The sequence below is a fragment of the Ipomoea nil genome, unplaced genomic scaffold, assembly GCF_001879475.1.
Source record: "Ipomoea nil cultivar Tokyo-kokei standard unplaced genomic scaffold, Asagao_1.1 scaffold0875, whole genome shotgun sequence".
Taxonomy (NCBI): Eukaryota; Viridiplantae; Streptophyta; class Magnoliopsida; order Solanales; family Convolvulaceae; genus Ipomoea; species Ipomoea nil.
The window spans coordinates 1,172,343-1,196,121 of NW_017617303.1; the positions used below are offsets into that span (position 1 = coordinate 1,172,343).

Below are 23,779 nucleotides of genomic sequence, written 5' to 3' on the forward strand. Positions count from 1 at the left end.
AGTGTGCAACATGTACATGAATGTTACATGGTCCACAGTGAACATAGTGGACCTTAGTTGATGATATAACTATTGGTTAATATCAAGTTGGAGGCAAATTATACCAATTGCAATTGCAAGTTGGACCTCTCATTATATTAATATCGAATGGGCCTCCGACCACAACTACTTTTTTGTCCAAAATCCAAATGAGACTACCACACGAGTTTGAACATTCACAACCATTTATTATTCTTAGCTAATGTGGCCCGAAATGGTTGTCGGTCAGAGACCAAACGCCCCCAATTGGATCTTCGAAGAAATGGTACCTCCATTGCGGCTTAGTTGTCATTTCTGAAATCATTTTAATTGTGTAGAATAAATAATGAAAAAGTATCAAATTCATCCCTAAACTTTATACAAAAAGTTAATTAAACTCTCAAATTTTTTAAAATTATAATTAAACTTATCAACATACTATATTTGTATATCAAAACTCAAAAGTGGATTATTAACCTGTATTAGATGGTCACTAGAATTTTCGCATTAGATAACTAACGAACAATCGCCAATTAGTCAATTTTTGAGCTATTACAAATTTACAAATCATGTTGATTTGTAACTTTCAAAATTTTAAAAGCTTATTTGACTTTTCATATAAAATTTAAATGCCTATTTGACATTTTTCCCAATAAAGAATAATGAAAATAAAAGAATAATCTTTTTAAAAAGAAATAATTGATTGAGGCGGAGAAGTGTAGTTTTCATTTTTGCCAATCACTGTATATATTTGATTGAATTAGTAAAACACACAGAAAATAGTATGAATTACAAAATCATTTGAGACATGGAAATCATTTCAAAGTTTTATCAACTTTGGAGCAACTCCTACAAGTTCATGCGACAATTTAAACACTAAAATCCTAAAACACCAAGTAGAGAATGATACAGAGACAACATTATTGTTCTTCAGCATAAGCCATGAATTGAATTAACACAAGGGAAATTCTCAAATTCGTATTGGAGCATATGATGCATACATAAGGAAAATGTTGCCTAGTCCTGGTACTTCATTTCGGATGTTTTGAAGCCGGGCATGTCAAAGGAGGCCGAGAACTTCTCAACATCGGCCTTGAGCTGCTCGATTTCCTTGTTGTTAACGAGACCCTTGTTGAAGTCCTTCAAGAATTTCCCGTGCTCCTTTTGGATGCTCAAGGTGAGGGTCACAGCCCTGTGGAGGAACTCGGCAATCTGCTCAAAGTCCTTCTCGACCAAACCCCTTGATGTCATGGCAGGAGCACCTGACCACACAAGATTCTCATTCACTCATATCATACAAGGAAAACAGGGCGGGGAAATACTACAAGAACTCTACTCTCCAAATGATCCCCGTCTAAGATTTCTTAGTAAGTGTTTTAATAGGGTTAGCCAAGCAAGAAGATCAACCAGAAATCTCGTATAGAGTGATGCATATAAGCATATAACAACAATCGATTAGTCTTACCAATGCGAACTCCTCCAGGGGCAAGAGCGCTACTGTCACCAAATACAGCGTTCTTGTTCACGGTAATGTTGCACAGGTCACAGAGTTTCTCGACCTTGTTACCTGCAAAGAGAATCAAGATACATCCATCAATGATTACTAATCCCCGAAATGCAGAGAGTTCCGAAAGATTGAGCGCCCAATTGCATTACCAGTCAAACCAAGAGGACGAAGGTCCCATAGAACAAGGTGGTTCTCAGTCCCATCAGTGACGAGCTTGTACCCTTTGTTCATCAAGTAGTTGCCGAGCGCAACTGCATTGGCCCGGACTTGCTTAGCATAGGCCTTAAAGCCCGGAGACGCGGCCTGCTTTAGGGCAACAGCCAAAGCACCAATTTGGTGATTGTGGGGACCGCCTTGCAGAGATGGGAAAACCGCAAAGTTGATCTTGTCTTCAAAGTCATACACTGCACCCTCCGGTTGTCCCTTCTTCGGTGGCTTGGGGCCCTTGCGGTAAAAAATCATACCAGCCCTAGGCCCCCTCAAGCTCTTGTGAGTTGTGGTGGTGACAATATCACAGTACTCAAAAGGATCAGCTGCTTCCTACACAGACAAATCACAACCACACGTTCCAATCAGATGTTGCCTAATATAACAGTAGTGATAAGGAAGCCACAAAATGTCATTGTAAATACATCATGTTAAAATTTCCAAAAACACAATACTAGGTATGCAACCTTAAAATTTTCTTCTCCCAAAAGGTTGAATCCCCAACCCCAAGGGCCCCACACCTTCATACAACATAGCATGTGAGAGGATGTAAATCACAGTAACTCAATGGCTCAGCAGACAGAACCAAATGCCGTGTGCATAAAGGATCTGCCCACTTTGGGCATAATCCACACACTGCCCGTACGGGCAACCTTAAAAATTTCTTACAATATTGAAGGAAAGCATATACTCCATCTCAACTAAAAGCCGAAGCTGATGGTTGTACTACACCACCGCAGATTTATGTTTATATATTATATTATATGCTCAACATATTGAGCTGCAATATTCAAGATCCTAGATCCATAATAAATTAGTGTTTTACAGTGTAACAAGAGATCATGCTTTTGATGACACCATTACCAGAAGAAATATGTATTAATATCAAACCAACAGAACATACAAATGTGAGGTTCCATTATCAGATCAAATAACACTATTTTCCCTACAAAATGCAGCTCATTATAGAACACAAATCCCAGATTTAAACTCACATGCATTCAAATCTGATCTGATTAAGAAACAAAACCTTACCTTGCACACTGATCCAGAAACAAACAGATTTCAGCAATTAGCAGAATTGACGGCAAAGGAACAATAATGTAGCAATGTAAGATCCAGATCACATGCAGATCTATGATTCAAACTAAACATGCAGATCTAATCAACACCAAAATTGAGCGTGCATGAGTTGAAGATTTGATTTAATACCTGAGCGGCAACGAGGCCACTAATGTGAGCCATATCGCAGAGCAAAAGCGCCCCACATTTATCAGCAATCTCTCTGAATCTCTTGTAGTCCCAATCTCTAGGGTAAGCACTGCCACCACAGATGATCAACTTCGGCCTGAAATCCAGGGCCTTCTCCTCCAATCTATCGTAATCGATGTACCCGGTGGCGGAATTCACCTTGTACGGCAAGCTCTCGAAGTAAATCGAGGTAGCGGAGATCTTCTTCCCGCCGGAAGTATAGTACCCGTGAGTCAAATGCCCGCCGGAGGGCAAATCCAGCCCCATGATCCGGTCATGCGGGTTGAGCACCGCCGTGTAGGCGGCGAAGTTGGCGGGGCTGCCGGAGTAGGGCTGCACGTTGACGCCCCACTTGGTGGGGTCCAGGCGGTAGGCCTGGAGCGCGCGGCTGCGGGTGAGGTTCTCGATTTCGTCGATGTACTCGTTGCCGCCGTAGTAGCGGTTCCCCGGCATGCCCTCGGAGTACTTGTTGGTGAGGGCGCTGCCGAGGGCCTCGATGACGGCGAAGGAGGTGAAATTCTCCGAGGCGATCAGCTCGATCCCCCGGCACTGGCGCCGCTTCTCCTTCTCGATTAGGTCGTGGATCTCCGGGTCCACCACGGCGAGCGGAGTGTTTCCCCATTCTGAGACGGGATCCATGGCGGCGGGTTTGGAGGGGTTTAGGCTGGAAAATGAGTCAGAGAAGAGTGGAGATTGAGAGTAGCGCAGGAAATGGAGGAAGACGAGGTGGGAGCTTTAAAGCCAGTGAAGTGTCGCGCGGAATTACTGTATTACCCTTCACTGCGTCATCTTACCAACTCCTCTTCGGCTCCTTGGCAAAAAGAACCAAGTTTTTTAAATTATCAAATCGACACTCTTTTTTGTATAATTCCACATTGAGACACACATTTTAGACACATTAACATTTTTAAAAAATGAGAAAAATGATGGAATAAGTCCTCGAAATTTACCTTAAGAGTTAATTAGGTCCTTAAACTTTTTAAAATTGTAATTAAACTCATCAACATTTTATTTTGGTGCAATGAAGTTCAAAAATCGGTTAGTGACCTATGATAGCAGGTCATTAAGGTTCCAGTGACACTCCGACACTAATCACAAATCAACCGACGAGTGATGTTGGTCGCCATAGAATAACATAGCAGAAATGCTCGCCTCTCTGGAGAAGGCGACCAAAACCTAGTCGCCTCCTAGAGAAGGCAACCAGAAATGATCGCCTTCTCTAGAGGTGACCAATTCTGGTCGCTTCCTCCAGAGAAGGAGACTAGTTCTAATTGCCTCCTTCGGAGTCGCCTTCCCAAAGAAGGCGACCAAAACCTGGTCACCTCTAGAGGAAGAGGCGACCAATCTTAGTCGCCTTTTTCGGATTCTTCTATGGTGATCGACGACAATTTATGGTCGAAAGTAGTGCCAGGGGTTTGTCGAAATCCTAGTGACCTACTATCACACGTCACTAACTAGTTTTTGGACTTTATTACACCAAAATAAAATGTTGATGAGTTTAATTGTAACTTTAAAGAGTTTAAGGACCTAATTGACTTTTTAGATAAAGTTTGAGAGCCTATTTGACCATTTTCCCAAAAAAATCATTGAGTTTTCGTGGCTTGGTTTAGTTTTAGACAATAAACTATAGTGTCGCTCAAAGACACCTTTCGATCACTTCAAATTTGAGTGTATACTATGAAGAATTTCATTAGCCCACACCTTTCCGGGAGGGGAGGAGGGAAACAAATGTTCAGACTTCATGACGAGCCTCGGTCAAAGTAGTAATTAAGATACTTTGGTTCTGTGTGATATCCGAAAGGTCTTGCCAACCTTCTCATAAGCGATGCGGGGAGTGCGGCCACCCGTAGAAACAAATAGTTATGAGGCTTAGCCTCTCTTACCTCACCAAAAAAAGTCACACTTGTGTGAAACTATCTGACGAATTTTTATATGTAAGTCATGTCAATATTGAAATGTAATACTATTATTAAAAAATATAATACTAATAAGAAATAACGTGTTTGTTACTTATAATGTAAACTATAATATTTTTTTAGGAAAAGTAATACTTTAACATAAAATATAAAAGTATTACATTTTCCCTTATAAATAATGTTGAGTGTTTGTTACTTATAAGAGTAAATATAATACTTTTGAAAAAAATGTAATACTTTTAAATCAAAATGTAAAAGTATTACATTTTTTTTTCAAAAGTATTACACTTTCTCATATAAGTAATACTAGTTTTTTCACGTAAGATAATGTCCAATGATTATTTTTGAATATATCAATTCAAGATTATATAGGAGATGTTTATGCATAGGTAATTGGATATTGAATTTGTTTATTTAAATTAGTAATTCAAAGTATATAAATGCAAGATAATATATGAGAGACTGATTTTAATTGTCACTAAAATAAATGTTTGCAACTATATAATAACGCTAGTCTAAATACTTAGTCTAAATAAATACTACTTTTAGTTTAAATTTCTCTAAGTCTTCTTAATTCTCTTTTGAATAGCGTTGTCATTGTCTTCCTCTTCAGTACTTGTCCTCTTCTTTTTTATTGGTAGTGTGTCATTGTGCAATTAAGTTATTGGTGGTAACATAAAGGGTAGTGTTGTGCAATGAGATTATGGCGTAGAAAGTTTTATATTTGTCTTGCTATGTATATGACTGGGATCTTAGTTGTACTATGAACTAGTATTTTCTCTCATGCGATGCACGGAATGAATTTGTTATAATATATTAAAAATACTTGGACTGATATATAATTATTTAAATTGGAACATCAAATATTATATAGTACAATTGAAGATATGGTTTGGATTATTTATGTGTTTTGATGTTATCATTGTTTGAATTTGAGCAAATAATTGCTCAAATTAATAGCTAATGTGTAGATGTACGCATGCGGTGTTGTAACTTTGGAGATTTTATTTATCATTGTTTAGTATTTTTTTTTATAAATTAGGCAAATGTGTTCGTTCTCTAGCAACTCATCAGTTATAGGAATGAATTGCTATCTTAATTCATTTGTATGGAATATATATATATATATATATTGTCTAGATATATAGCATTTTTGTCATTTAAAAAAACATAATATCAACGATTGTATTTATACATTATTGAAACCTCTTTGTAGACGACATTGGTAGTAGCAACGCAATCATGTCCATCATCGTATAGAGCTAACACCTTCAGTCCATTAGGATAGGTGACTCGGATGAAAATATATAATGTTTGAGTATTAGTCAATTAGCGATCCTTTTATATTTTAAGTCAATTAGTAATATCAAATTCATTTTTAGCAAATTATTCTTTTATATTTGCGTTGCTATATATATGACTGGGATCTTAGTTGTACTATGAATTTTTTATCTTGCAAGCGCCTGTTGATACTTGTCAGTGGTAGTTTTTTCCCCTACATGTTACATGTGTTGTGAGATGCGTGTCGTAGATTATCATGTGGAAATATTGAACAAAATCTTCCTAAATCATTTTTTAAAAAAATGGAAATCAAGAATCGATAATTTATTTTTGGAAGCAAATAAAGTAATTAAGTATAATGGGAAAATTCAAGAATCGGTAATTTATCTATGGAAGCAAATAAAGTAATTAAGTATAATGGAAAAATTCATTAGTACTTCTTCGGATTAAATACTGAACCAAATTGAAACAATATATTTACCAAAAATAATTAAATGTTTATGTAAATAATAATACATAATTATGGTATCTTCATAATTACGGTCAAATGAGTACATAATTTTACATATTGCATTGTTTTTGTAGAATAAGAATATTACGGTCAAATGAGTACGGAAAATTATTGTCCACACAATTGTGTGGACCATGAATATTAGGTACATTTTTAATATATTGAAAGTATATTATTTTTGTATTGAAAGTACATTATTTTTGTATTGAAGGTACATTATATAAAATAATGTTCCCTTAGTATATTAAAATGTACTTTTTATTTATGGTCTACACAATTGTGTGGACCATGGTCCATGTAATAATGATTGACTGAGTACATAATTGGTAATTGTCTAATTGATAATATAATAAATACCATAACCATAACCTAATTTATGATCTACATTCTTCTAGGCTATAAATACATATTAGCATCCATCTCAAACTACCATTACAGATTTACAGTATACACAGATACAAAGTTTGAGTGCAATTCAAACTAGGTTCGCCACCGTAGTTTCAATCATGGCTCCTCTTAGGGAAAAAACTCTTAAACGCTGTAAATTGTAAGATAATAAATATCTAACAGGGAAACTTAAAATAGTTTTTAAATATCTCATAGGAAAAAAAAACAGTTTTTAAATATCTCGTAGGGAAACTTAAAAACTATTATAAAATGATAAGTGAAAACAACATCTTAGTCCGTGTAAAGTGGAAACAATTTTCATGTAAAAAATCTATTATGTTTACAGGTGAACAACAAAACCTGCAAATGAAAAATGAGAGGGACATTGAATGCAGTGCACACCATGAAGCCTTTGGGCTGCTTTGGCTTCTTCAGATTGTCTCCATAGTCCTCAAACTGAAACCACTATATCCTCTTGGTGTCTCTCTATAACAAAGTTATAGACAAATTTGTTTTCGAAGTTTTGCAATATGAAGGATGCAAATAAATCATAATTTACACCAACTACGAACCGCAACAACATCTGTTTACATTAGAAAGAGTCATCTTATTTTTTAATATATGTAATTAAATACTGAATATAAATAAATAAATAATGAATATAAACATCAGTATATTGTTTTTATTTTATTATTAAGTATGTTAATATTTACAATTTATTATATATGTTAATATTTAAGTAACATTGGTGGATATGAACAGATACTACAATGTAATAGAGCTAGTAGCATTCAAAAAAAAAAAAAAAAAGTAACATTGGTGGATGTTTTTTTAGTTAAATTGATTGATTTGATTTTTTTGCATTGTAATGGTTTAATTTCAATATGCTAGAGATATAAATGTCCAAACCTTCTAATGTAAATAAAATAACTCTTCAATTAGTTTATAATAATTAAACAAATACATATTACAAATAAAAGTGTGTACATTTATCTCAATGTGAAGTCATTGAAAACATCAGTATATTATTTTTATTTTATTTTATTATTAAGTATGTTGTTATTTACAATTTATTATATATGTTAATATTTAAGTAACATTACTTAACATAAGTCATATCCGTGCATCGCACGGGTACAATACTAATTAATGTTAAATCAAAAGATTCTATGTCAGTAATTGTAATTAATACATAGGTTAATTAAAGAACTTTATTTCTAATTTTTCAACTATAAGGGGATGTTTGGTAAGATAAAATTGTAATTTCATTCCTACTAAACTCCATAGAATTTATATTCTTTGATTTTGTTGGAAGAAATTGCAATTATATGGAATTGTTAATTCAATAATGAATTACTATTTTGTCATTGTTATTATTATTATACAAGTGCATACATTTTAGTCTTTATTCACCTCTTCATTTTGAATTTCTTATGGCTTTGCAATTGATCATGTGTTCTTTTATAGTCATTTGTGTGTGTGTGTGTGTGTGTGTGTGTATATATATATATATATATATATATATATATATATATATATATAGGGATGCACTCAGGTGCGAATAAGTGCCCAGGAAAGAATATGCGAACGAATCAGCGCGCGACATGTGTCCAGATCTAATAACTTAAAAAAATACGGTGACATTTTCGTAAATAATTAAACATCGAAGTGCAAGTAAAATCACTTACAAGTGCACCTACTTTCATCTATAAGTGCATGTAGTTTTGCCTTGTTAGCATTCACTTCCCGCAAACATTCATGCACCTGGGTGTGCTTATAACTATAGGTGCAACTATTTATAACTATATGTGCAACTACTTATAACTATAGGTGCACCTACTTTCACCTATAAATGCATGTAATTTTGCCTTGTTAACATTCATTGATCTGAGTTCAGCGGGTAGTAATACCCCTGAAAACCACCCGCAAACATTCATGCACCTAGGTGCAACTACTTATAACTATGTGTGCAACTACTTAGAACTCTTGGTGCAACTACTTATAACTATAGGTGCACTTAGTATTGATGCTCAGGGTAAATTTTTACTTGCACCTATAAGACATTTTACATGCACTTGTAATACATTTTACTTGCACTTCGATGTTTAATTATTTACGAAAATGTCACCGCACTTTTTTAAAAAAATTAGTATTTTTCATCCATTAGATCTGGACACGTGGACGGACAGAATCCATTCCTATTTCGCGTCTGGGCGAAGCATTCGCACCTGAGTGCAATTTAGTAGGTTGAGAAAGTATGTATGAACATATACTACATTTTAATAGAGTCAGTAGCATTCATATATATATATATATATATATATATATATATATATATATATATATATATGCTAGTGACTCTATTAAAATGTAGTATATGTTCATACATACTTTCTCAACCTATTGAAATTATATATTAGTAATTTTGTAAATCTCATAAAAGTTATACTTCGTATATGATTTTGAGTAGATGGATTCACTTTTTAATATCTATACATGCAATTCTCTTGATGCCGAATTCAAAGAATGTAATTATGATATTCATTTGTACATGTATAATTTTAGATACAATATCTTAGTTTTCTTTTTAAATCTTTTTTTGTATATTTTCATAATAATTTTTTTTTATTGTGAAAATCAAAAGGAATGAACAATGACTTTGGGTTGTACACTTCAACCAAAGTTCGAAACCAAGTGTATTTGTTTTGTCTCATAAACTCCCTCTATAATGGAGATCATTGGATATCATAACCATAAAATATTTTTTTAAGTAAGTTTTCTTTGAGACGTCTCGCATATTCTTAAATATGGGATGAGTTAGGTCATGATGAAAATGTAATACTTATATAAGAAAATATAATACTATATAATCACCAATAAATTGTTTGTTACTTATAAGAAAAAGTGTTATACTTGGGGGAATGAGAGATGTAATACTTTTAAATAAAAATATAATATTTAGGATTAAATAGTCACTATTGACAAAAACTTAGGATGAAAAATGTAATACTTTTAAATCAAATTGTAATATTAAGCGTTGAAGAGTTACTTATAATGAAAACTATAATCTTTATATAGAAAAATGCAATACTTATCAAAAACTTGATTTGTCTTACGAATGAAGATCCTGAGATGGTCTCATATGTGAATTTGTAATATATTTTTTTTTCATTAAAGACTAATCTCTATTAAATACAAAATTGAAACACATATCTTATTTATAAAGAAGATCAAGTATAAACTATTATATATGCAAAGGGGCATAACAAATTTAATAAGTGAATTTGTAGAGAGCTTTGAGCCCTCAACCATAACATTTGATTTGAATGATTAGAAATACATATAGCATTATTTCATCTACACATATAGTTGCATAAATGCGAAAATAAAATTATTGTTTGTAAACATTCAAATGGCATGTTGCAATAAGCAACTATAGACAAATGTAAGGTAGGTGTTGTCACCATATTATTCTTTTCAAAGTCAGCCCATGGTCATAAACAATAAAGAAATTATAAAACGTCTATATAATTAAGTATCAATTGCAACTCAAAAGTGAATAAAAAATGTTTTGAGTTTGTAGTAGACATTATTTATATAATATTCATAGTATTTAATAGAAACCTAAAGCTTCCTCCAAAACTTTGTTGAGTTGCATCTAGTGCAAGAGGTATCGGTATTAATCAACACCGTAGAGTTTTCTTAAATAAGAATCGTTGTGTTAAAGTATTTACAAATTACACATACAATATATGATAAAAGATTATGATATAAGAGCTTGTTTGGTTCGCGGAAAATAACTTCCAAGGAAAATGTTTTCCTAGAATTTGAGAAAAACAAGAGTTTTCTGATGTTTGGTTCATGGAAATTGTTTTCCAATGAAAAAATAATTCTTCAAATATGAGAAAAACAAAATCTGAGCATAGGGCTGGTATTTTGTTTTCCACGGGGGGAGGGAAGAAAGATTGAGCTGACTAGACTATTTTACCCTTATGCTTCTTTCTTCACTACATACATATAAATAGCAAATCTAGAGACATTTAAGTCTTTATACACATTATTTCTTACCATCACAAATCCAACCAAACAACGGAATCAATATTCACAATAACTCATTTTCCACCAACCAAACAATGGAATCCATATTCCCAGTAACTACTTTTCTATGGAATTTCAATTCCATTTCCTTTCAAATATTTTTCGCTAATCAAACGAGCCCTAGGTGTTTATTTTTTCCATCAAGAATTCAAGATTAGCATATTTAATATTAAGAAGGAAACAAGTATGATATTATAACTGTTACATCATAATATCATACTGTCAAAAAGACAAAAAGTTGGTGGATCTATGGATTTTAAAAAATTATTAAAAGAAAAAAAGGTTAAGCACGAAACTTGGCTTGGTGCAGAAGATGTCATCATCATGGTGTTAACTTAGCCGTGAAAGTGGACCAAATTTGGGGGTTGGTTTATGGTTTGTTGAAGGGCAATTTCGTCTTTTGGTCGTCACCAACCCCCACAGACTTTTAAGAATGAAAATGATAGTTTTCATATTATTTCGCATTAATCTCACCTACACCTCCTCTTGTTTCAGTTAATTGTTTGGACCCTAACAATTTTTGGTATAGTAGTGTTTATTTTATTTCCATCCAATATTTTTTACTAGATTGGATGTTTGGCCTAGAATCTAGTTGAGTATGTATGAAGCGTGTATGACTTAAAGAAAAAAGGCAAATTATAGCCAGGGACCGAGCTAGAAATTCGGTTAAGGGTGGGCGAAAAAGTAGGGATGGATTTAGAAATTTTTTTTCAGTAAAGGCGAAACATTAAAATAAAAAAGATAATTTTAAAAAAATAAATTACCTAAGAAATATAGTTGTAAATATTGTTGGATATAGATGAAAAATAAAACACATCGAAATTTTATAAAAATATTCATAACAAAATATGAAAATTTGCAACATGTGCTCTGCCAACTAATCTAACTCATTTGTTGTTAACATTTAATAGTTGTTTATACTAATACTAAAACATGTACTATATATACATATATACATACAAAGATTATATATGGGATAGGGGTGGACTGAGGGGGACAACTGCTCCCCTTTGGCTCCGTCCCTGATGGTAGCTTAGTTGGGAAACTTAGGATGGAAGATGACACCAAGCAAATCACGAGTTCATGACACACTAAGGTAATGGTGAAAATTTCTTAAAATTATTCATTATGTTGTTAATGATACAATTCTTTTATATTCTTCTCCTAATCTTCTAGTGGCCACTATTACAATTAGGGATAAGGCTAGCTCATGGTGATTGGTCGAAGTATATGAATATTATTAGTTTGAGGCAGTTGGATGATAATTCACATTATTCTTCACTTGTGTGTGGGTGTGTTTTTTGGGTACGCGGGGAGCAAGGGATTGATGCAATTTTTAATTATATATTTATATGTATAATGACATTATATTGAAGGGAAAACAATCAAGATCATCTCTCTTTGGTCGCTATATTCCAAGGGATTGATGCAACTTTTAATTTACATGTATAATGATGTTGGAGGGCAGACAAGATTATCCCTCTTCGGTCGCTACAAGTCTTCTTTCCTTTTCAGTTAGAAAAAAAATAATAAAAAATTTTCGTTGTTAGTTGATTTTGTTGCATGTTTGTGCATTTATTTTGAGGGTTAGATCTTTGTTCAATTTCCCATTGTCTTTATTTTCTTTATTGTGCTTCTAATAAATTCATTCTTTTGAAAAAAATAACTAAACCACAAGTAATGATTACACTTTATTGCTTGGTATACTATCCACTAGTGATTTACTCCATGGCCACATAAGTACATAATTGGGCTAGTTGATTGAGTCAATTTACACTATTATTAGCGCCTATGTAAGAACTCCAAATGTTAGTTTTTGGACCCCAAAACATTACATAGAGTTCTAAGCACAACTTATTTTCATAAATTAACAATGAAATTAATTACAAGTATAATATGCGACACTATAGAGGGAAGAGTTTGTGATATCAAGAGATGGCAAATTATGCCCTAGAAACGTGAATGGTGAACACGGGTTCAAATGGAGCCGTTTTTACGTTAAAAAAAAAAATCGTTAATGTGGTGTTAACGGCGCGCGTTTGGTCAGATTATGAATTTTCTGTTATGAGATTATGAATGTACTGTAAATTCATAATCTCATAACAGAAAATTCATAATCGTGTAAAAGAAAAACATTTATTAAATTATGAATTTTCTGTTATGAGATTATGAATTTACTGAAAATTCATAATCTCATAACAGAAAATTCATAATTTATGAATGTTGAAGAAGTTTGCGCTAAAGAGGAGCAGCCATGGTTTTGGACGGGAATGTGTAGACATGGTTCCAAAGTGAATGTGCAGGCATGGATTCATAATTTATGAATGTCCGAAATCATTGCTCACCTCAAATTAAAATGAAATCGCGAAATGTGAAAATAAAGAAGAAAAGTCACGCGATTAATTAAGAAAAAAAAAAAACAATGTACTAACACCGTTGGGACCGTGTTCACCATGGATGGTGAACACAATTCCATGGCATAACGATTGATCAAGAACGATTGATCAAGAGATGGCATGGACTAGGCAGCATGACCTAACTAAATTCATTTTTTTTTTTGGGATCACAACGGAGGGGGATACGACCTAACTAAATTCATAATTCACATAAAAGTACAATAAAATAGTGAGGAAACAGAGAGATTTACACACAATTAGTTAGAAAGTTAGTACCCGGGTTGGACTTCCATTTGGAAGATTACGAGTTCAAGCCTTAGTGGAGGCGTTATTGGTTCTTTGTGTTTCAATAGGTTGAGAAAGTATATGAACAGATACTACAATGTAATAAAGCCAGTAACTTTCAAAAAAAAAAAAAAAAAAAGTAACTAGTGTTGTAAAATCGCGCCTAGACACCACCCAGTCGCAGCGAGGAAGGCCGGAATCGGTCTCTTTCGCGGTCGGACGGCTAGCCGGTCGACCCGGTGATTTATTATTATTATTTTTTTTTTATTTTTTATTTTTTTTTTAAGGATTTAGGTTAAAAACTTTGCGAAGGCATAACTTTTGATTCGGTTGTTCGTTTTGGACAATTTTTTTTTCAAATCGCGTATCTTTTCGAAATTTACCCACCAATACCGAGAAAGCCGGTTTGGCCCACCAATTTTTCAAAAAAAATTGCTTCTTTTGCTCTTAATTTTAATTTTTTTTTTATGTATTTAGATGGTTTCAACAATATTTTAAACAATTTTATAGCCACTTAAATAAATAGTTTGTAAGAAAAAAACGATGAGAACCTTATGTTTTATTAGTGAATTTTGATAATTTTTAAATTTTAATTTTTTTTACATTATAAAAAAAAAAAAATCAGCACCTAGGAGGCGCCTAACGTGTTTTGCAACCTTGCTGAAAACAAAATGAGTTCTACTATGCATACTCTCAAATTCTACTCCTTGAGATGGCAAACAAAGATTGATTATTTTCATCATGTGAATTTACAGAAAAGTGTCTACATCAAAAATATATGAAAGATAGTAAAAGTTAGGAGTATAAAATGAGAGTTCATCAAATATTTTTCAAAAAAAAATGCTGGGAATTGTTGTATTCCTAAGCATTTGTGGTTGCCCTCTACCAAACACGTACTACCAAACATGGGAGTAATCCAAGGCTATAGGAGATGGTCTGACTTGCTGCATGCCTAGCTTCGTGGTTGGTAAATACGTTTATAGGTCAACTACTTGCTTTTAATAATACATGCTTATATTTTAAAAAACAAAGGAGGAGGTGGAAAAGGGAGAGAAAGAGGAAGAACTTGTAATTGGAAAAAGAAAAGTAGTTGAAAAGGATTTGCCCCTTGATAGAAACCATTTTTTCTTAATTTTTTATTAAACATTTTACACCAGCCAAACACCTTGTATTTAGTTGGCACCTTTGTGACTTTTCTTGAGGAAAGGTCATAAGATTGAATTACTTTTGAAACAATAAACTGTTACAAAAAGTTAATTAATCAAACACTTGTTTGGTTGGAGGGATTTTAAATTCCCTTTCCACTTAATTCTCACCTAATTCCAAAGGCCATTAAATTCCGTAGTTTGGTTGGAGGGAATTGCAATTCCCCCATTTTCATGGAATTAAAATCCCATGTCCTCCCCCCCCCCCCCCGGTATTTTAATTCCTGGGAAAAAAAGATAGTGATGAGTCAAAATTATCCCTTCCTTTTTTAACCTAAAATTAATGTCTAACAACAATAATGGACATTTTTGACTTTATAGTACTTATTCCCTTTCAATTCCCATGTATACCAAACATTGGAATTGAAATTCCTAGTAATTCTATTCCTGTCAACCAAACACTGGAATTTAAATTCCCACTTTATTCTCAGTAATTCAACTCCCATGAAATTACAATTTCTTTCCCACATAATTCCCCCCTCCAACCAAACGCCCTGTTATATTGATTGTTTAACCAAGTAAAACAACAATTAGCTTCTAAGCTAACTATATGTTACCAAACATGGACATTTGATTTTTGGTTTCTTCGTACAAACCAAATTTGAAACCCAATAAATGGTTTCTCATTTTCTCTTATGATGATGGTTGCTGATAATTTTTAGCGCAATTATGACTAAATATTATTTAAAATTTTTTTTGCTTCCAACCACCAGTGATCAAAAATTAATGAAGCATACTTAACCCTTAGTCCACCAAAATTTATAATTATTATACTAAGTCAATGGATGATTGGTAATACCAATAAATAATTTTTTAGATTCCAAAATTGATTGGAAAGTCCATTTTAATTTAACTAAAAATTATCATTTTTCAACCGCTTTAGGTGTAAATAATAAACGAAATACATTATTAGAAACTTTATTTGCATTTCTAATAAAAGACCTCCGCCTTCCAACCGTTTTGTCCATAATCTACCATCCAGAAATCAATTGAGTTGTCGATAAGGAGTCTAACGATGCATTTTGTAGGCCATTTACAAATTTAATCTTAATTGTTATTAGGCGTAATTCCAAACTTAGATATCCTATCATTTTCATTTAAAAAATATTTAATTTTCCATAATATAATATTTGGTAATTCAATTTAAGTTTAAAAAATATAAATTATTACATATTTATTCTATAATATATATAATATATAATATACGCATCATTTTATAATATATATTACAAAAAGTTTTCATATGTCTTTTATTACAAGATCTTGTGCGTCTTTCTATAAATAGAAAACGTATGGGTATTTCATCGTTGCATTTTGTTATATATTATTAACTAGTATTTGTCCCGTGCGATGCACGGAAAATATGTTATAAAAATATACCCTATATGAGGTTTATTCATATATAAAATTTTTGTTATTTAATAATTATTATGTGTGAATTCCTATGATAAAATTATGAACATAAATATATTTACAATTAAAATAATATTTAAGGTGGGTGATTACTACAAATCTTAAACTATATTAAAAATTTAGTACATAGTATTTAATATTACAAATTTTTAAGAACTTAGTAAACTACAATAGTAATTGAATTACAATTTTAGAGTCACCACGGATCAAAATTTTTAGACTTTTGAGATTTCTAACTCTAGATGTAGCAACATACAATTGACCTTTAAAGACCAAAATCACAATCTTAGTTCGAACATTGGTTTTTTTCTTCCAAATACTATCGAATTAAGTGTGTAATCAATAAAAGATGAGAACTAATAATTTGAGAATATAATCTTAATGTTACTAAACCACTTCACGTCAATTAAGTTGGAGAGTGTTGTTGGATAGTATCCGATGAATCCACGAATAACGCATCTTTGTCTCCGTAGTTCTCAATATGCACATCAACAATCTTAAATATTAGGCCGCCTAGCTATGCCATATATTAATTTCAAACTTATGAACTTTGGGGTTGCATGCAATAAAAAATATATTTTAAATATACTAAGGGTACATTATATATGTATGTAAGGTACTTTCAATATAAAAATAATGTATTTTTAATATATTAAAAATGTATTTAATATTCATGATCCATACAATTATGTGGACCATTGTTCCTCACAATAATTTGCCAGTAGAAATTGAAATATAAATAAATATAGTAAATAAATATATACTCCGTATATATATATTAGATAGAAACTGTTCGTGTAAATTATTATCATTATAATTATTATTGCAATTATTATTATTATTATTATTGTTATTATAATTAATAATATTATTATGGTTTTGTGAAAATTAAATGTTGATTATCAACATTTAATTTTCACAATAACAATATTATTATGGTCTTGTGAAAATTAAATGTTAATTATCACCATTTAATTTTCACAAGACCATATGGCTTTATTATATATAGGATTAATATAATTATTACTCCGTATCATGAGGTTGGTGTTATTTCCAAATTCCACTTTTGTATGACTATAAAAATTGCTGTTATAAATGCACCACATCTGTTTTATTCTATTCCTACTTCTTTTAGTGAACATCTATTAGACTTTGTTATATAATTGGTGAGTAACTAAATTTTTGGACAAAAATATTCATTCATGTGACATGCTCTTAAAGCATGGTTGAAAAAATTGCTAGGCGCTAGTCGGACGCACCTAGGCGCCCGTGTACTTTTATTTTTACAAATTTATTTAAATTTTTTTATTTTTTTAAGACTTGATAATTATAAACTATTTAATACTTTAATAGTTAATACTAAAATATTAATTATTAAGTATTAACCCAAAAAAACATCTAGAGCTTGAACAATTTATGGTTATTTCGCTCAAAATGATGTCGTTTAGAGTGAAATAATCTATTTAAAAAGGAAGGAAACAATAGCTAATCGGTTGACTAGGCGACCTAGTCGGTGCCTAGGCAGCCTAGTCGATGCCTAGGCGGTCTAGTCAACCAGTCCAGACCACCGATTATGGTGAAGCGCTATGCAGCCGACCAGTGCCTAGCGCATAGGCACAGATTAATCGGTGCCTAGGCGAAATTTTGCAACACTGATAAAAAAATCTATGATTTTTACCCATAAATTTTAGTTATTCAAAATGATGTGATAAAATTTAAAAAAATTTCACCAAATTTCTTGACAAAATCACTAAGAGTTCAAAAAGAAAATAAAAAATTATATATGACTATATTAGTGACACTTTTTACAATCGTGTCTTAAAAATGTCTTCAAACTTGTGAAATCAAATGCAATAAAAATTATTACTCTTTTTGTCTCATTTTACCTATCATGTTTACTATTTATTAATAAAATAATTTTTTTTAATTATTGTTTTTTAAATATTTTAAATTTAACTTTCGTGTTTAATTGTACTTTTAATTTATTTTTTAAATATATAAATTAAGCCTGATTACTTGAATCAAACACATAAAAATGAAAATTATAAATTATATATGTTGGTCGTGGGTTGCACAATACGACAGCCTCAGCAACTTGCAGCAGCTACCAGATCCGATCTGCTTTAGCTGAGGCCATTCTGTCATGGGACCCACTATATATAAACACCGTAAAGCGTTAAACACGTCCAACACCTTCAAGATCTGATCTTTCTTTTTATTGGGTTTGCCGTTTTATATCGCGGTCGACTCCACCGACACAACCAAGGTGGCGGTGGTGGCCCAAGATCCACCGTGACCTGTCGGCGGAGCTCATCAATAAATAATCCATGCGCCGCGTAGGAACATCATCAAGCTTCAAACGGATCAAAACCGTTACTTGTACTTGTGTGAGTGTTGATTACTGCCCGCAAGAGTAGCTCAACTGGTCATAGACGTAAAAGTTAGAAATAATGACCAGTGATCGAGTCTTATCAGCAGCAGTGTACTTACTTGTAGTACTTGCAATAAGTAAAGGTCTAGTCGCAAGGGCAGCTCAACTGATTATAGATGTAAAAGTTGAAAAGAATGACCAGGGCTCACCCGCGGCAATGCGGCAATGTACTTATTTGCAGTAAGTAAAGGTCTAGCCTCAATGCTCTGTCGGGTTGGAGTTCAACCTTTTAGAAAGAGTGAGTATTGATTACTTACTTACCACCTATGAGTCACACATTTACGAGCTAGGTTAAATTTGGAGAGTATATTGTACTCAACCATATTGTATCTTACAATTGAGTTGTCAGAACTGCATTTTGTAATTTTTCAAAACTAACTTGCTAAGCTGATTTTTAAAAAATGTTATTACTCAACTCAACTACATTGTATTGCAATTCAAAGAAATTGCACGATTACAGTCAGCCTGCTAAGAGTTAATAAATAGAAAAGGGAAAATGGCACTTTTTCCCCTATGTTATATATTTATAGCACTTTTTCCCCCTTAATTATTTAAGTGGCTCTTTTTCCCCCTGAAATGTTAAATGGACATATTTACCCTTAAAATAAATATTTCATTTATTTTTATTCTCCAATAAATTATTACTATAATTTGGTTCAAACCAGATACTATAGTAACCAAACCAAAATATTTCAATTACAATTTATAATCAAAATGCGATATTTAGAGTTTATTAAAAACGCGAACTGGAATGGCCGGTTCATGTTCCGAACTGAAAAATAAAATACATTTATTGTTGAATTTAAACTATTTTAAAATAAAAAATAAAATTTTAAAATAAAGATGGTTCAAAATCGCGAACGGGATCCGGAACCGCCGGTTCATGATCCAGTTTTTTTTTATTCTTAAATTTAATAAATTGAAATCCAAATATTGGGTTCTAGATCTGAATCATAACTGAAAACTTTTAATTCGATTGCTATAGTGTCTGGTTCAGTTCGAACCGAACCGTGGTAATCGCTACATATACGCAATAATTTGTTGGAGAAGTAAAATAAATAAAATGTTTACTTTAAGGGTAGAAATGTCAATTTAATATATTAGGGGAGAAAACCACCACTTTTAAAATAATTGAGGGGACTAATGTGCTTACATAAATAATTGAGGGGGAAAAAGTGCTTTAAGTATATAACATAGGGGGAAAAAGTGCCATTTTCCCAATAGAAAATTTTTGACTTTCAAAACCCTGACACTCACATTTGATCTTAATTATTAAAATTGTTAAATTTGATGCATGATTATGCAATTCTTGCCACATTTAGTCTCGTTAGTTGATCAATTTATAAGTCAAATCTCTATATAATCTCATAAATGAGTATCACCTGAGAATTTTAAGAAGGCATTTCTATCTTGTTAATCTCATTAATGAGTATCCCCATTAACTTGTCGCATAATCTTCTCATTAGTACTATTTTTTTGAACTTCGACACTTGTCAGACCCTAGAGAGCTTCAACATCTCACACAATCAACTCATTAGTTTGTTACCTTCTTCAATCTCAATATTCTCAAGTGTGTTTGCCAAAAAATGAAGGGATGAATTTTTTTTTAAAGAAATGCATATTTTTATTTTCAGGCTATTATGTAAGAGTATAATTTACTTTTAATGTACAATTTTAAAGTATAATTTACTTAATGTACGCTTTTGAAGTATAAATATAAATTTTTCTCATCGCTTAAAAAAAGAAAAGAAAATAAGGACTATGTGGTCTAATGGTACCCGAGTTGGACTTTCATTTGGAAGGTTGTGAGTTCGAGCCTCAGTAGAGCCAGATACTACAATGTAATAGAGCCACTAGTATTTAAAAAAAAAAAAAGAAGAAACACATGGTTCATATTAGTTAGCAAATGAAAAGGGTTAAGATCGAATAGTCGAGCGCTGGACCACACATAAGGCAGCAACATATATGCCAAACTTGATAGTGCAACAACACATATGCACAATTACAGTTTTAGCCATAATTAGAGAATTTATTAGCCATAATTAGAGAATTTATTAATAGGGTTAATTTTATGACTGCTGCTATATTTCTTCATTGAGTGACGAAGAGGACCGCAACTACTATTAGTATATTGGATAAACTTCACCTTGTGATTCTAGCCGATAAAGAATCGCAAAGAGTAGGGGTGTGCAAATTTTAAATAATTTTCAGTTAACTGACCGAATCGATAAAGTTCAGTTAACCATTTTTTAACCAAACTTTTTCAGTTCGGTTGATGGTTAAAAGATTTTTAAAACTTCGATTAACGACTTAACGGTTAATTCAGTTCAAAAGTGTCGGTTAACCAAATTAACCGAAGTTTTAAATATATATATATATATATATATATATATATAATTTTAAATGTAAGTATGTAACCCTACTACTCTCGTCTCCCATTGAAATTAGAAATCAAAATTATCCACTCCCTAATGAATTTATTATTATATGTATTATTTTAATTAGATTTATTATTATAGGTGTTATTTTTAGAATTTTAAATTTTAGTTTAAAAAATTCGGTTAACCGAAAAAATTTCGGCGGTTAATTCGGTAACACAAATTTCGGTTCGGTTAACGGCTACAGGTTTTAAAACTTCGGTTAAAACGGTTCAGTTAACCAAACACACACCCCTAGCAAAGAGGTAAACCAAACTAGGTTGATTGTCTCAAACCAAAAAGGCCAATAAACTGCTCATGTAGAGAGTCAAACTTGTAACATTGCTCTTACTAAATCGATAATCTGACTAACTTGGTTGGGGCACCCACATTCTTCCTTGGCATAGAAACCATCACTGTTCCAGATGGTATGATTCTCACACAGCGGCGGTACATACGAGACATTCTGCAACGGGCAGGCATGACTGACTGCAAGCCGCTAGCCACACCAGCGTCCATTAGTCAACCAGTGAGCCAGTCCATCGAACCTTTTGACAATCCAACACAATACAGGCGACTTGCGGGGGCACTTCAGTATCTTTCCATCACTCGGCCGGACATATCCTATGCGGTCAACCGCCTATGTCAGTTTATGCACAATCCCACACAGGAGCATTGGGGTCTGCTCAAACGTGTCCTCCGCTATATAAAGGTGACGCTAGACTACGGGCTTCGCATCTCACCATCCAGGACCTCGGAAATACATGCTTACTCAGATTCTTTCTGGGCCGGATGTCTAGTGGATCGTAAGTCCACCAGCAGTTATGCTGTTTTCATAGGTACCAACCTTGTCTCATGGGTTTCTAGGAAACAGCGTACAGTGGCTCGTTCATCAACCGAAGCTGAATATAAAGGCTTAGCAGACGTCTGTGCAGAGGTGACATGGGTTCTATCGTTGCTACGAGAATTGGGCCTCGACTCTTCGGTACCACCGACTCTGTGGTGTGACAACCTCGGAGCTACATACTTATACGCCAACCCGGTGTTTCATGCACGCACCAAACATGTCGAGGTGGACTACCACTTTGTCTGAGAAAAAGTCTCGTCTGGCGAGTTTCGGGTTCACTTCGTCTCCACCAAGGATCAGCTCACTGACATTTTTACAAAACCACTACCAGCAGCTCGCTTCGGTGTTCAATACGTACCAAGCTCAATGTGGTGTGCCACCCACCTTGCTCTTGAGGGGGAGCGTTAGACTATGGTTTATTATTATTATTGTTATTATCCGATGTTAGTCTATAGCATATTAGTTAGTTCTCTCTCCTGAGAGTATTATTATTATAATCTGATTCTGTTATTGAATTGATTATCAGTTTCCATATTCATCGCCCTTACTATATTCTTTCTTGATTTTACATTTTAATGTTTACTTTCTTAATTAATTACATAGTAATATGTGATGAGTGTTATTTTTTTAAAAAAAATTGATTAAGAAGTAAATACAATTTCTAATGTGGGCGGGTCAATCAATTCACATCTATATATATATAAAAGTAAAATCCTCCTAACAAATTTCCCCCTCAAAACTTTTGTAGTAAAACTTATTTGGTAAGTAATCTATATATCTATATATATATATAAAAGTAAAATCCTCCTAACAAATTTTCCCCCCAAAACTTTTGTAGTAAAACTTATTTGGTAAGTAATTGTCAAATGGAAATTAAATAAAATCTATTAATTGGTAATATTATATATGGTATTATATTCTATAATATAATATAATTGATAATATTATTGTTCAATAAAAATATTATTGTTCAAGTATAAAATAAAATTAAAATAATAACAATAACAACAACAACAACAACAATAATAATAATAATAATAATAATAATAATAATAATAATAATCTATATATATATATATATATATATATATATATATATATATATATATATAAAAGTAAAATCCTCCTTCCAAATTTTTCCCTCAAAACTTAAGGATATTTGTGTAATATCTAAATTTAATTGATTAAAGAAATTATATACAATAATTGTTTGGGATGAATACTCACGTAAGAATACTATTTTAAACCAATGCAAAACAAATTAATTATGGTAGTAATATTTTGCATTATATACAAGAATTGTTTGGATGGATACTCACGTGTAAGAATGATATTTTAAACCAATGCAAAACAAATTAATTATGGTAATAATATTTTGCATTAGTATTTTAATATTCTTAAATGTATGAATACTCATGTAAGAATAATAACTTACAATCAAACCTAATAATTAATTATGGTAATAACATAACAATTTGCTATTTAAACCCTTCATTGTGCTAAACCCAAATCCCAAAGTTGTAAGCTTCCAACGTGCAGTGTTTCTGCCTTTGTACTCTCTTATTTACAACGATTCCCAATTCTCAATGGCGGCTGAACTTTACACCGA

At 32.4% G+C, this 23,779-nt stretch overlaps 2 protein-coding genes across 2 annotated transcripts; one reads left to right on the forward strand and one right to left on the reverse strand.

Annotated features, from left to right (window-relative positions):
- Nucleotides 1-745: 745 nt before the first annotated feature.
- LOC109179001 (serine hydroxymethyltransferase 4) lies at nt 746-3,700 on the reverse strand. Its single transcript, XM_019328557.1, has 4 exons — nt 2,945-3,700; nt 1,675-2,065; nt 1,484-1,585; nt 746-1,280 (listed from the first exon to the last, which is right to left on the reverse strand). The coding sequence occupies exons 1-4, from the start codon at nt 3,620-3,622 to the stop codon at nt 1,036-1,038; spliced, it is 1,416 nt and encodes a 471-aa protein (XP_019184102.1). The 5' UTR covers nt 3,623-3,700; the 3' UTR covers nt 746-1,035.
- An 18,104-nt stretch (nt 3,701-21,804) lies between these two features.
- On the forward strand, nt 21,805-22,416 carry LOC109178948 (uncharacterized mitochondrial protein AtMg00810-like). Its single transcript, XM_019328497.1, has one exon. It carries the CDS (start codon nt 21,805-21,807, stop codon nt 22,414-22,416), a length of 612 nt encoding a protein of 203 aa, XP_019184042.1.
- The last annotated feature ends 1,363 nt before the right edge of the window (nt 22,417-23,779 follow it).

Coding starts and splice junctions, on each gene's coding strand:
- LOC109179001 (XM_019328557.1), bottom strand. CDS start 3,622: ATGGATCCCGTCTCAGAATGGGGAAACACTCCGCTCGCCGTGGTGGAC. Junction 2,066..2,944: donor GTGGCCTCGTTGCCGCTCAG/GTATTAAATCAA, acceptor TTGTCTGTGTAG/GAAGCAGCTGATCCTTTTGA. Junction 1,281..1,483: donor CCCTGGAGGAGTTCGCATTG/GTAAGACTAATC, acceptor TTGTGTGGTCAG/GTGCTCCTGCCATGACATCA.
- LOC109178948 (XM_019328497.1), top strand. CDS start 21,805: ATGACTGACTGCAAGCCGCTAGCCACACCAGCGTCCATTAGTCAACCA.